Source organism: Choloepus didactylus, chromosome 14 (genome assembly GCF_015220235.1).
Source record: "Choloepus didactylus isolate mChoDid1 chromosome 14, mChoDid1.pri, whole genome shotgun sequence".
In the NCBI taxonomy this organism is placed as follows: domain Eukaryota; kingdom Metazoa; phylum Chordata; class Mammalia; order Pilosa; family Megalonychidae; genus Choloepus; species Choloepus didactylus.
In genome coordinates, this window is record NC_051320.1 from 60,418,949 (window position 1) to 60,433,736 (window position 14,788).

Sequence of the window (14,788 nt, forward strand, 5' to 3'; positions counted from 1 at the left end):
GTGCATATATAACATATAGGGGTATATAATAAATAAAAACAGGTTTCTTTGAAGTAGGGTAAATTCTTGATTAATAAGCTGTCATTTACTTCTTCATTTTTAAAGATCCCTTCTGGCTCTAAAATCCTGTGCATTTTATTTACCTCTTTATACCACCTTGACTGCTGAGTGCCTTAGAATAAAATGCAATCAGCTCTCTTCTGATTCATATCAATATCATCCACATGTATTTTAGAATTTGTATGCTATCCCTGATCAAAAGTTCAGATGTTTCTGAGAAAATAACTCTCTCTCTCTCTGCTGCCTGCTTCTATCAATTTTTAAACAGAGATCGACCTGAGTAAAACAGGTCCCATCCATCAAGTTGCTGACTTTTCCTTTGGAGTTCAGGGGAATGGTGTAAGGGAATGAACAAGCAGCCTGAATGGGTAAACCACCGTGAACAGCTCTGGGACATAGCAGGAACTCAACAGGTATCTAGTGAATTGAAAATATTCCTTCTACCTTTATCTCTTAATGTCTTACTCATTTATTTTCAGCCTAATAGTGGATGATGGTGATAGTGGTAGTAGTAACTAAAACCTCAACAGCTTTTAGAAAGACCCACCTTTGTTCTGTGCTTATGTTGCTCAGTCCTAGTATATGACATGAGCTAAGACAAGGGCTGCTGGACCTAAAGAAACTTTCTGATACAGCTCTTTTTGTTTTTGTTCTCTCCCACACTAATATTGGAGGTCTGAATGATAGACTGTTAAGACAAGACAAAGTATTGTACAGAAGATCTAAATAACATGAGAGAAATCTAACATCTATTAAAAATGCATCCTGAAAAAGTCTACATGTTTCTTAAGTGCTCCTAGAACATTTAAAAATTGAGAAAAGGTCAAAATGGCAGGCTGCCCTGCTGTTACAGCCTCAGGCCAGTGGCTGGATGGTATTCGAAAATGATATTACAATGCTGCAGGGTTCAGTAAACTGGGGTTAATGAGAGACGATACAATAGCTGAGAATGAAGCTGTAGAAGAGGCTGTAAGAAGGCTTCCTGAGAACCTTTATAATGACAGGGTGTTTTGCATTAAGAGAGCATTAGCCCTGAGCATGAGACAGCAGATCTTGCCTAAAGAGCAGTGGACAAAATATGAGGATGATAAATTCTATCTTGAACCATGTATGAAAGAAGTTATTCAGGAAAGAAAAGAGAGAAGAACGGGCAAAGAAATAGTTATGTAATTGAAATGTGGGTGCAACTTCCCCAAAGTATTTTTATGGAGTTGTTAAAATCTAAAGTGTACAATTTAAGAACTATATTTTACTTTAAACAAATACCAATTGTAATCATTGTTGGAGTTTTTGAACTTAAACTTGATAAAAATCTTAACTACTGATTTCACTTATCTGTTATAACTCTTTCCAAACTTCTAAGCTAATGTTTAGTTAGTGTTCAGTTGCTTCCTGGGGCTGAGACAGAACAATTTAATCAGTTCTCACTGGTTGGATGACCTCAGTTTACTAAAGGATATAATGTTATACTAAGTAGAATAGTCACCTTTATATTGCCTTTGTAGGTTAGCAAGATGCTTGGAAGCCAGCCCCATAACGGCCTAACTTGCAGGTATGAAATGGAGTCAGAAGCAAGTGCCAGGACTTGATTTCAACTGAAATAAACAGAGCAACCCGGCAGACTAGCTTTTTTACTTCATGAGTCTTCAGTAGAATGAAAAGAGAAAGGATTCACTTCCTAGTTTGCTAAGATTGGGAACCAACCCCAGTTCAACCCTCTTCAACCACAGGCCTTCCAAATATTTGATTTTGCATCCTACTGAAAAATAAATCATGTACACAGCCCCTATGTGAAGTTGGATAAATCATATGTATGTACTCCTGTGCTAATATGTATATTAGAAAACAAAAAGTACACATTAGAAAAATAAATAAAAATATAAAGACAACTTATACTTTCTCTCCATATTTGAGTGACTTGTCTACTCTCAAAACTATTGTTGTTTTAAAAAAAAAAAAAAAAAACCTGTTGTTATAAAGTATATTGTAAGGACTGACTATGAGTAATAGTTAAAAGTTTTAAAGTTTTAAGTTGATTACCTTGAATATAAACTAGAACTATTCGATAATATCCTTCCCACTCCTAAATTCTGAAGTGCTTTCTTTGGTGAGAATGAAAAGGATGGACGCACAGCAAGCAGGGAAGGAGTTCTGTGGAACCCACAGTGGTCCACAACAAGTCTTGAGATATTACCTTAAGGAACAAAACAGACAAAAACAAGTTTTAGATTATATTTTAAATTCTTAAAGAATCAAAAGTGTGTATGTATATTTAGTGGGGGTGTACATGTGTATGTGTAAAACACCCTCCAAAGATGTGATAACATTCCACATTCATTATCTTTGAGTTACAACATAATCATGAAGGGGGACTTTTAAAATTTTTGCTGAAGTATTAGAAAACCTCATTAAATTCCTTAAGGGCCTCTCTTCTAGTTGATACTCAGATTATTTTCTGAAACACCTCTCCTGAAATCGTTCTTGAAGATTCTGTTACTTGTCAGATCCAAATCTGTCAGATCCTCATTTGACAACGGTTTTGCTCTTGGTAAAAGCAGTTCTACTTTAGCACATAATATAAATAAGATTTGCCATTTCACTTTGCAATCAACTTGCATTATATTTTTGGAACCATATCTGAAATCAGAGAATCTGATAAGGATGTTTATAGATGCTAGTGTTAAGGGATGTTTTAATGAGGGACTATTTGCTTGAGGGTCAGTTGATTAGTAAAATTTTTCTGTCGTGAGTTGTCTGTACTGAATCTCATTGCAGGTCCTAAGATGATAAATTCTTGAACAACCAAGGCCCCCCAATGTTTTAATGCTGGCTAGTCATGCTCCAATTCCATTTCCTGCTCACCCACTTCAAATGAATTTGAATCTCATAACTGTTGATGGGTGTTATGTTCCAAATGTAATTTTGGTAATATGTATTAAGAACCTCAAAATTGTTCTAAATAATTCCAATACCAGCCACCATTTGAGTGATCATTTTGATTCTGTATTTGGCACTTTATGATTTAATCTCACAACAATGCAGTGACATAGGTACCATTACCTCTCCTTCACCAATGACAAAAATAAAAGTTTACAGAATTCAAGCAAAAAAAAAATTGAGGACAGTAACTCTCCAAAGTAGATTTCTTACACTTAACACCTCTGACCTTGATTCATTAAAACAAAAACTAATGAGAATTAGAAAACTACCACCCACACCAAATTTCCCATATCTAAAAAGTTAAAATGCAAAGAAAAGAAAAAAGGAAACAAAATCTTCTTTTATAAATTGCTCACTTGGGTCAAAGAGGAAATCAAAACTGAAATGGCAGCACATCTAGAAAATAGTTGTAACGACAGCTGAAGCAGTGCTCAGAATTAAGTCTGTACCTTAAATCTGATATCAATAATTAACAATAAAAATAAATGAATCAAGTGCTCCACTCAGAGTTAAAGAACAACCTAAACTTAAGGAAAGCCAAAAAGAGGGAATTCATTAAAGTGGTTACTAATCAACTAGAAAGCAGAAAAATTATAGAATAGACACTCAAAGTGTAGTACTTGGGAGGAAACACACACAATTAAAAAAAAATGGCTCAACTGTTATTTATCTTGAGAAAATAAGGAAGCAAGTGTAATACATAAATAACATAAGTCATAGCAAGAGGGAACGTGCCATATATATATAGAAGCAGAAGAGATAACTCCTCAATTCCAAGTGAACAGAAAACTTGGAGAAAATGTATGATTTTTGGTCTTAGGTAAGACACAAATCTACATGGCCCAGTTACCACAGAAGACATGAACAGAGTTGCCAAAGAGCTACCTGCATCCATCAGGCCCAAATAATTTCAATGAAATTTTAAGGAACAGATTAATTCCAATGCTATTTAAACCGTTCCTGAGCAGAGAAAAAGGAGGGAAGTTTCCAGATTCTTTTTTAGGTCACCAGCTTAAAACTGGTAACAAAACTCCTCAAAGATAGCACAAAAAAATAAAACTACAGCCTTTTCTCACTGATGAACAGAAATGCAAATATCCTGAATAAAATATGAAACACAATCTAACAACAAATTAAAAGAATAATACACCATGACCAAGTAGAGTTTATTTCAGGAATGCAAAGATGGTTCAAAATTACAAAATATATTAATATAATTCATATTAAAATATATAAGGAGAAAAACCATATGATCATCTCCATAGATGTTGGAAAGGCATGTAATAAAATTCAACATGCATTTTTGATGAAAAATGTTTAGAAAAATAGGGATCAATGGATATTTCCTTAACATGAATGAATGTATCTATCTGAACCCCGTTCAATATCACCGTTATTTAACATTATTCTAGAACTAGACAATGCAATTAAATAACATAAAAAGATGAATGCAAATTGGAACAAGTTATATTATCATTGTCTACAGTAAACATGATTGTGTGGTTAGAAAATCCAAAGCCAGTAACTGAAATACTATTTCACATGATAAGAACATGGATTCAGGTGGTTCAGTACAAAGTTAACATAAATAAATTAACAGCCTTAATATATACTAAAATCAGGTTAAATTATAAAATACAAGGACTTCATTAATAATGGTCATGAAAAAGATGAAATTCCTAAGAAAAAACTTTTACAAAATATATATCTCCCTGAAGTAAAATTTAAAACACTTCTGAAGGAAACAACAACAAAAGGTGAACAAATGAAGGGCATTATGATTTAGATAAAAAGCTTTGATGGGATAAGTTTCCTAATTATCTATTTTTAGCTGTCAAAAAAAATGGGTATTGTGAAACTCAACAAGTTGATTATAACGTTCAAATGGGAAAATAAGCAAGAATATTTGAAACAGTTTAAAGCTACATTTATTAAAATAGTGTAGAACTAATTTTAAAAAAAAGGCAGATCAGTTGACGAGAACAGAACTAGAAACATACTAAATAATAGAGGAATTTACTATCTGATAGAAGTGCCGTTTCAAATTAGCAGGGAAAGGATGGGTTATTTAATAAATAGCTTTGGGATAACTAGGTGGCCACCTGGGAAAAAGGAAGGTAGAGCCCTAAAATCAGGATAACCAATTATTTAAATGTGAAACTCAAATAACAGAAATACCCTTTACTTTTAATATTTAAAGTCTAATTAGATGCCACTTTTCTCTTTAAAAAAAGTGCAGAAAAGTATGTGTAGTATGCTACAATTTTCACTGCCATATACGGCATTTATAGATATGAATACATTAATGTATGTATATGGTATCTCTGCAGGGATATGCAAGAATCTGGTATTGGTTTTTGTCTCCTTGAAGGGAAATTAGAAAGATGACAGGCAGGGCTAGGAGACAGACTCTTACTTTTAACCAGGAGGATATGAGACGTAATTAAAAAAAAATAACTTAAAGCACACGCAAAAAAAAACAAAACAAACAACTCTATACAGGATAGTACATTATTAGTAGGCTCTAAAAGATTAATTTGGTAGCCTGAATTCTGCCAGTAGAATATTCTACAGGGGTCTGAAATGTATCTTAAACAATAAAAAAGAAAACTAATTGAGCTACTGAATCTTAAAAGATACATCAATTAAGAGACTTTTCTCAAAGGCAAAATAATACTCAGGTCCTCAGAGATTCTTAGGTTTGAGTACTGGTATAAGCTACTGCTTTACATAAGATAATTAAGGAAAAATATCCTTCCCCCCCTTTAATTTTTCTTCTAGATATATGACATTTTATGGATTGAATTTGTATATGCACCAAAATTCAACAAAAACAAAGAGCAACTTGGATTTAAAAAGTACCTCAAGGCAATACAAAAAAAGTCATTTTAATTTTTGATACATACTAAACATTTTAGTCAGTTCTTCCTGACAGCATAACAAATACACAAGACCTCAAACATGCTTTAAAATAACATTCAGCAAAGTATTTAAAATTTAATAAATAGCAATAATCACACAAGTACACTCTTCATAATCATTAAGCTACTAAAACAGACAGCTAAAGAATAAATAGGAATTGACAATTAAAAAATATGCAATTCACTCTACTTAAAAAAGGGGGGGGGGTTGATCTGAATGATTTCTTAATTTGCTCTTCTCCAACAGGTAGTATGATCCCCCCAATGAATAAAATACATTGAAAAAAAATCACTTCTTAAAATAATGCAGTCTTTAAATACAACAAATAAATATGAAACCAGCAAAGCAATTTCAAGTTGTAATACAAATGCACCCCCTTGCCAAAAGAAAAAAAAAAAAGCTATGGAAAAATATAGTCATTGTGGTAGCAAATAATAGTATTTAAAGTGATAGTGCTTATGCACTAAACTCATCTGAAACCTTGACGAGACTGTAGTGCAAATCCCTAGGGTCCAATATAAGCATTACCCTATATCAGGGGAAGACGTTACCAGGTGGAACTTATCTTGTACAGTTTTTGTACATGTTTTATAAAGTTCAAGATTTAATGCATAGAATATTTTCATCCACTTAATCCCACTTAATAGACAGGAAAAAAAGAAATGACAGGATTTTACCATTTGGTTTGTACTACATTAGAGTATTAAAGTCAATATTAGAAAATCTATAAAAGTTTCATTTTTGCCATTAATTTATCTAACTCTATCTAAACTTCACATCACTGCATGTTAAACATAAGAGAAAAACATTTAGAGAAATTATTTTTCTCCCTTTGACATGATCATATTATGAGGAAATCCAGTATTATTTAGACAAATTTTATACAAATAAAAACACAGGCAAATATAAGGATTTTTTTATATATTAACAACCTTAACATCTAGTATATTAAGTTACAAGATGTGTTGGCAAAAGCATAAAGAGATCAATTAAAGTAAGATATTATTTGTACAAATAAACCTAAAACATGGGATAAACTGACAGTTAAATGAGTTTCAGCAGCCATATTTCTACTGTGAACTACAGTACCAGGATAAAAACAATTACAAACAAATGGAAGAACATTACTGAACAAACAATATGATTACATAATGCATTTGTAGCTGCTAAAATAGTAAACTCTGCAAGTTCAGAGTTACAAGAAATATTTAATTTAATCATGCAGGCTGCCACAGAATAAGAAATCACCCTGCATCGTTTTTTTTTTTTTAAACTAAAACTAGTTTTAATTGTAAAGTTACAAAACAATGAATAGATATTGCTCCAACTTGTATACAATCTCTCTTATTTGAGTCGTACCTAACAAAGTAACAAAGCCTCATCATCACTTGTTTCATTTTTCAGTGTTGCGTCTAAGCAAGTGTCCGGTATCTGGGCAGTGTGGACAATACCACAGCGCTCACAGGGGCCATCTCGATTACAGGACCTTACTCCAGGGTTTGTTGTACTATACGGTTGTCTAAACCCTTGTCCTTGATCTGAGGCAAGATCAAGAAGAGGTCTGGAACAGTCACTCCCATCAAAGTCTGAAGTTGCATCAGAAACTGGAATTAGCATTTCAACATCATCGTCTTCTTCTCTTCCATTTACCCCATTATCAAGTTGTCTCAAAGGACTTTGATTCTGATTTACAGAGCTTGATCGCCCTAAAGTAAATCGTACCCAGCGTAGCCCCTGAGTCATACGACTTAGTGCACTTGTGAGCTGGTGCCGCGCTGGACTCACAGCTGGAGGTTCTGCACTTGTCACCTCCCTCCCATTATCTGTACTTCCACCTCGGGTATTCTGAGTTGAGGAACTTCCACATGCTCCTACTGTTGCTTCTACTGCTGTTGTGGGAGGGACTTTTTGGGGCAAAGGAGCTGCAACTCCACCAGAGGCTCCTGCTGGATCTCTTCTCTCATTTTCTGTGTCTGTGTCGTCAGACTCCATGGAAAACACAGTTCTGTGAGCATTTCTTTCAGGTTCTCTGCTGGTATTCTGATTAGGGACAACCTCATCTCCATCTGCTGAGACCAAAGCCAATGAGCCTGAATGACGTGATCTTGCAAAATTAAAAATACGATTCCAAATGTTGCTGGATCTGCCTGCCATAGGAAGCCTGATTGAAGTAAATCCAAGCTGAGATCGTACAGCTAGCCTCAGATTTTCCAAAACTGAAGCCTACGAAATAAGAAAAGATCATAAGATGGCTAAAGGTATTAAGATGGAAAACATCCTTCTATTAAGAACGTGTTGTGACAAAAGTTTTATTACTCATTGTTAGGGTCAAGGGAGGACAAATTAAATTCCCTCATCTATAAAGGTTCATCCCACTATAGAAACTAATTTATAACCTGAATCACTGTGTTTAACATTTTCTTGACACTTCATTTTATATATGTAACTTTAAAATAAAATTTAATGTCAATTATAACAGCTATGTTGTTTTATAACCACACTTAGAACCCTTTTTCTCTAGTAAGCCAAGTCTAAAGAATATCAAAGCTGGAAAATAAAATGATTGATACTTCTACAGCTACAAAAGTAAAAGGATCTCCAGCATAATTCTCTAAACGAAGTGAAAACCAAGTCCTTTATTCTATGTTTTTTTTTAAACACAGAATAAATTAGACTTGATTTATAAGGTTGAAACTATTTCTGAAACTATTCCTAAAACATATGAAAATTATTTCATAGATTTGTTCTCAAGGATTTGTTGAATGCATGTATACTGAGGATTTATTTATATTGTCACAAATAAAGGAATTAATATATTTGTAAATTGGCACAGGAAAAAAGCAACACAGAAAAGCAAAAATATTAAAGAAATGAATTTGTTTTTAGCACTACACAGTGGTATTGGAGACATATGGATTCCTTCTCAATCTTAAAGATTATGTTTTATTTTCTAGAGTTAGTGTTAAGCATAAATTATCTTTGAAAATTGGTGATCTTTAATTAGTATATTCGGGGATAACTACCTTACCCAACTGAAAGAAAAGCTTATTCTCTATTCCTGATGAAATGAATTTTGGGGTTACAATTATCATAACCTACAGCACTTATATAAAACAATCTTCAAGCGCCATCTTGTGGTTATTTAACTAGTGTTAACAGTGTTTGAACAGTATTCGATTCAAACAGTATTTTGTTTTTATCAATCTGACATTCAGCATTTAAAATACAGTCTTTCCAGGAAACAATACTGAATTGATATTATCCATTCCAAAAGACGATCCAGTCTCCCCCTATCAATACTAATGCCTTTCCCTTACAGAAAAAAAAGAAGGGAAGGGAATAAGGAAGATGTGATAGCATGTTCTTCATGCCTCTTCATGATGCCTATAGCATTTATTTGTGATTCCCGTGTAGGCCTTTTGAACATAATCCCCAGAATATAATTCATGGGAAGCTAAGAAACTACATCAGGAATATTTCATAATCTAGCCTTAATAAAGCACAAATTGTCAATAAGAAATTTAGGTATCAGCACACATGGATTTGCTATACAAATGAGTAAGATTATTCACCAATTAAGTAGTACTTAATAATACATATATATTTGTAAGTGGTTCAAATCCCTAGTGAACTTTTCCATAGGTTTCGCCCTCAACATTCAGCATTCAAGTTCTAAGGCTGTGTGCGAGAGCACTATGTTGTTCTATCCAGCAATGAACTAAAGGACCTTCAGATATCCTTGGATGTTATGAAGCCATCACTATCACCAATGCCTTCAGCACACCTGAATGCTGACTTTAACATGATACTCTCATAGCAAGATGAAGTTCTCTATTTAGTTCAAAGTCTGCCTAATTAAAAGATTGCCAATTTAACATTAGAATCTATAAGATCTCATGAATGTTTTAGAAATACTTTTATAAGCTTCTTCAGTGTATGAAGCAAAAAGCATTCCTATTTTGAGTAAGATGGTATATCAGAATATTATATTTTTACATTGATGTAGAAATTTGATACTAAAAACTTCAAACTTGAAAGTTTAATCCATTATCTGAATAAAATCTAATTTACTATTATAAACTTATTTTACTTTAAAACTTTGTTGAAAGAATTCTCTTACAAGAGTAAATAACCCTAGAGAATGGGGTTGCCTCACGGCTTAGGGGTTAGTGGATGGTAGACAGAGTGGACAGATGGAATGGAGTGCAATTAACCATGGTCTGAATTCCTACCTAAAAAGAAATCCCCATGGCAGGGCCAACAATATAAAGAAATTACAATTTAGGTTTTTCCCATTTTGTACACAAAAACCCAACCAGTGGAACTTTTTAATTATTTACTTAGCAAATTACAGCCAGAGAAATATTTTAAAAGCACAAATTCTCACCAAAGAATTTCTAAGAAACTCAAATAAGATGGCAAACTGTAATCAGAAATTTCATTTACCAAAAAGAAAATGATCTTCAATTTTGAACAGAATTAAAATCACTAGCAAAATAATGTTTATCAATTTTTCTTAACTCTAATATGAGAAATAATATCTATAAATGTTTCTGGGTGAATTTACATTTTAACTAGAAATTCTTATGCCTCTAATGAACCGGGGCACATTACAGGCACTGAAAAAGATTTTTTTTAAAAAACAATTGCTAAGAAACTTTAAAAATTCAGAAACATTAATATTCAATCTTAAACCTTCTTCCAAATGTTCAGTTCAAGTTGAAAGTAATGTACCAAACTTTACTTATGAATTTTATCCTGAACAGTAAAGTGCTTAAGAATCAACGCAGAAATAGTAAAGAACGAAAGATGCATTTCTGTATTTTGCAGTATTTTAAAAAATACAGTGAAAAAGTATAATTTCAGGTCTTCTGCAGATTTAATACTTAATTGATTATAGAAATTCTGTCATAAGGGTCCTTGCTTTACCAATATATAGGTAAAAATTTCATTTTAACAGGTAATGACAGACATCATAAATTGCCATATACCTGATTAGGTGAACAGACAGGAAAATCTTCAACTGGTGGAATTAAACCCTGAGCAATCAATTGTCCATAAGAGGGAGGAGCTTCTCTTCTTAACAATTCTGCTTCCACTCTTGACAACTGAGTTTCAAATGACCTTTGAGTAGAAAAGGATTTGATGAAAAGTTTAAAAAGGCAACATTTTAAAAATTAATAATTAAAATGATCTGCATCTTAGTATATTCGGTCATTTTAAAAGCTTATTCAAACAACATGTACTCAATATCTGTATTATCCCTACACTGGGAATACAAAGATGAAGCAATCTGTCCTCATGGGGCCTGGATCACTAAGTTTCAATAAATTGGAAATCCCTGTAAAAAATAAAGGGAGAAATAAAGATATTAGATCTTTAAACCCCTAAGGTCAAAGGGGCACCAGATTTCAGGTGACAGTATTTAAAAGCTCTTAGAAGACACTTTATCCATCCAACCCAACACACTCAATTTTCAGATAAGGAACAGCTGGTTCTGGAGCCCAAGACCTTTGACTCTTCATTGTGCTCTTATGTGCAATGTGGTAAAAGGTTTTCTTGGTCATTTATATTTGCCCAAAGAAGAGATGCAGCACTGATTATTCTAATACTGTCACATTTGTGTGCATCTATATTTTAAATGCCTGGTAAGTAAAGTTCTTTGTTAAATTTATTACTTGTAGCTCTTCTGGGGCTGAAGGTCATTGTCTCTCTAGTAGCCTCCAAGGGCTTCTTCTCCCAGGTCCAATCCACCCTGCACCACAATGAGGGTCAGCCCTGACAGCAGAACGCCATTTCTCAAAACACCCTTTAATAGTTAACCACTTCTTATCGAACGGAGAACTCTAAGCATGGCTCTCATGGTTCCATAACATGACAACAGCCTTGTGTTCCATCTTATCACCTATTAGCTCTCCATGTATATCTTAGGCTCAGACAAACTGAACTATGTATGCTGACTCACCGAGTAATGTTGGGCATTCCTATTTCTATATAGTTGCCCCGGCTATTTTTTCCAACCACAATACCTTTTTCTTACTTACATTCCATAAATTTTCAAGGTACATTTCAAATGGCACCTTTTCAATTAAGCCTTTCCATATCCCTCTCTTTTGTCGTTTACAGAACTTTGTTTTATAGCTCTTACAGTACTTCTATTTTTGTCTGTTATTTTTACCTCATCCCACCCACCAACTCCTTCTCCTAATGGTAAAATCCTTGTGAGATTATACCATATTAATCTTGCACTGTGTTTTGAACATAGTACATTTTCAAATATCTGTGATTATTGAATTAATATTTATAAAAACACAGGTTAAAAACTACAATTGAGAGCTGAAGCTGGCAAAATTCCTTTAAAACAGATTACCTGAAAACAGGAAGTGGTAAATACAGATTGGTTTTTCTCACCTCATAACTCTGTATTTAGTTGTAATGTGTCCTTTGGAGAGTTGGGCTTTTTGCACTAATTTTGTAAATCATAAACAATATTTATCCATTTCTAAACTAATATAGAACATACATAGATTGCTAATCACACTAAAGTACTTGCAAATATTGTGGCCATGTTTGTCCTGTACAGAACATAACCATTGTAGTTCTGTGCTGATACTGACCTTCGTTCAAACATCCGCAGAGAATAAAGTTTACAAGTGCATCCCAACGCAATGACAAGCAGCAGGCCACAGATAAGGCTCCCTATGACAGCTGCAGTTATGACTCTGGTAGGCACAATTACGGGGCAATTCTCCTCATCGCTGCCATCGCCACAGTCATCTTGAGAATCACACACCCAGCTTTCAAATACACAACGATTATTTTTACAATGGAAGTTTCCTGGCTGGCAGAAAAAGCAGTTTTTTTCATCTGAGCCATTTGGGCAATGATTCTGGTAGTTGCAGCGATCAGAACGAGGATAACAAACACCATTTCGAGAACAAGGAAATTCTTCCTTTTGGCACATGGTGCAATTGATTTCATCCCTTCCATTTGGGCAATGCCAATAGCCGTCGCAACGCTGTTGCTCAGTGTAACAACCCCAGTTACCTCCACAGGGTATTTCCCATGGCAAACAGAAGCCATCTACCTGGTAGGTAGCATTAAATCCCCTTGCAGCATTCACTTTATCAGCACAAAAATGTACCCTTATCTGTCCAGAAGAAGAAACAACTGTAAGAGGTGCATGAGAATCAAAAGCAGTTAACACACGTAAAAGCTTGTGTGGATTCTCCTCTAATCCATCATATATTTTGACATAATCACCATAACCAGTACCATCAAGTTTAAAGTCAGTGAAGCGTAAAATAACTTTACGATGATCACCAGTGTCTATTAACCAGGTGCAATTGCTTCCAGGAGGATAAAAGTCTGGGTAATTGGGAGAATTAAAAGTACCATAAAAATATTTTAACCACTGCCCACAAGTTGGCACATCACAGTCTATTTCATCTCCTAGGTCGAGGCAGTCAATGTTTCCATCACATTTTAAAGATTCAGGGAGGCAAGTGTAAACTTTGGAAAACCGAGATAGACACTGGAACTGGTTGTAAGCACAGGGTTGAAAAGAAGCAGCTGTCACAGGATTTGCTTCTTTGGCACAGATCTCTTCATCGGAGCTATCTCCACATTCGTCCATGTTATTACATTTCCAGGCTTCTGGTATACACTTTCCATTACCACAACGAAACTGATCACAAGCACAGTTTGGTTCTTCAGACTTCCCTGGGGAGGAGGCACATAGGGAGGAGGGAGGAAGAAGGAAGGAGAAAAAACATATTCTTTAAAAGATACATAAATACAAGTGATAATTTCATAAAACCAATTTAATCCCAAGTGATAGGGGTTTAAAAATTGTTTTAAAAACAGATTAAGTTCTGATGTCAAATTAGTACTGCTACACCAATTACTCAACAATTCAATTAATTAAACAATTACTCAACAATTCAATTAATTAAACACTTATTTGTTCCATGGAGATCTTTGTATTTTGATCTAAACAGAAAAATGACCAATTCTGTTTTAGCGGAGAGCTATTTTACTATAGGACATGTAATAAAATGATCTAAGATTCATGAGCCAATGGCATATATTGCCTAAGATTTAAAATAACTTATTGTATAAACATCATTAAAACAATTTTGGAAATTTTTAAATGAGGAAAAATCCATTCACAATAATCACTTTATGAAACCATTTTTCCATATTTTCTCCAGTCTTTTTCTATCTCTCTATACATACACGCAGTATTTTCCTGTGTACATTACAGTATATTTTGCAAGCCCATTATTTAAACTCAAACTTTTGCTAAGGTTATCTTAAGATGAACTTTATACTGTTTTATAATGCATCATATAATTATAACACAATATTTGCAGTTTATAGTTTCTACTGTTTTAACATAACTGCAAAATATCACATGAATCTGAGCTAAAAGTACAAGTTTTTTCTTCAAAATAAAAGGGAGAAGAGGAGAGAAAAAAATTGATGTTCTTATAGAATTCTAATTCTCTTGGTATACCATCCTAAAAACATAACAATAATACGGTAGAGATAGAAAACAATGGGTCTGTTTGATTTGACAATATTGGGCTAATACTTCTCCACAATCGATTTATAGGTAAGAACGTGACAGAAAATGTGCTTCAGAAGCTAAATAAATATTACAAAGACTATGTTCTTAAGAAAAAAAGATTAAAAAGCAGCTAATGTTTGCTGAAGGAGAACACCAGATATAAAATAATTTTCAGTAAAAAACATATATAACTCTAGTGCTCTGAATTAGTCACACTTGTATGATCTGGTCACTCATTTTGAATAGTTTAAGAATAGTCAAAGAAGATTTTTATTCTTCTAAGATAATAAGCTA

At 33.7% G+C, this 14,788-nt stretch overlaps 1 protein-coding gene and 1 pseudogene across 2 annotated transcripts in view; one reads left to right on the forward strand and one right to left on the reverse strand.

The window, feature by feature from the left end:
* Positions 1-517: 517 nt before the first annotated feature.
* LOC119508860 lies at positions 518-1,230 on the forward strand (annotated as a pseudogene).
* A 1,844-nt stretch (positions 1,231-3,074) lies between these two features.
* Positions 3,075-14,788, reverse strand: part of LRP12 (LDL receptor related protein 12) — an 87,029-nt gene continuing 75,315 nt past the window's right edge. For both annotated transcript variants that reach the window (XM_037802892.1, XM_037802893.1), the window contains 3 exons: positions 12,540-13,644; positions 10,914-11,046; positions 3,075-8,145 (listed from right to left, as the gene is read on the reverse strand). In XM_037802892.1, the coding sequence (XP_037658820.1) occupies positions 7,282-8,145; positions 10,914-11,046; positions 12,540-13,644 (2,102 nt within the window). In that variant the 3' untranslated portion in view covers positions 3,075-7,281. The remainder of the gene's footprint in view (positions 8,146-10,913; positions 11,047-12,539; positions 13,645-14,788) is intronic.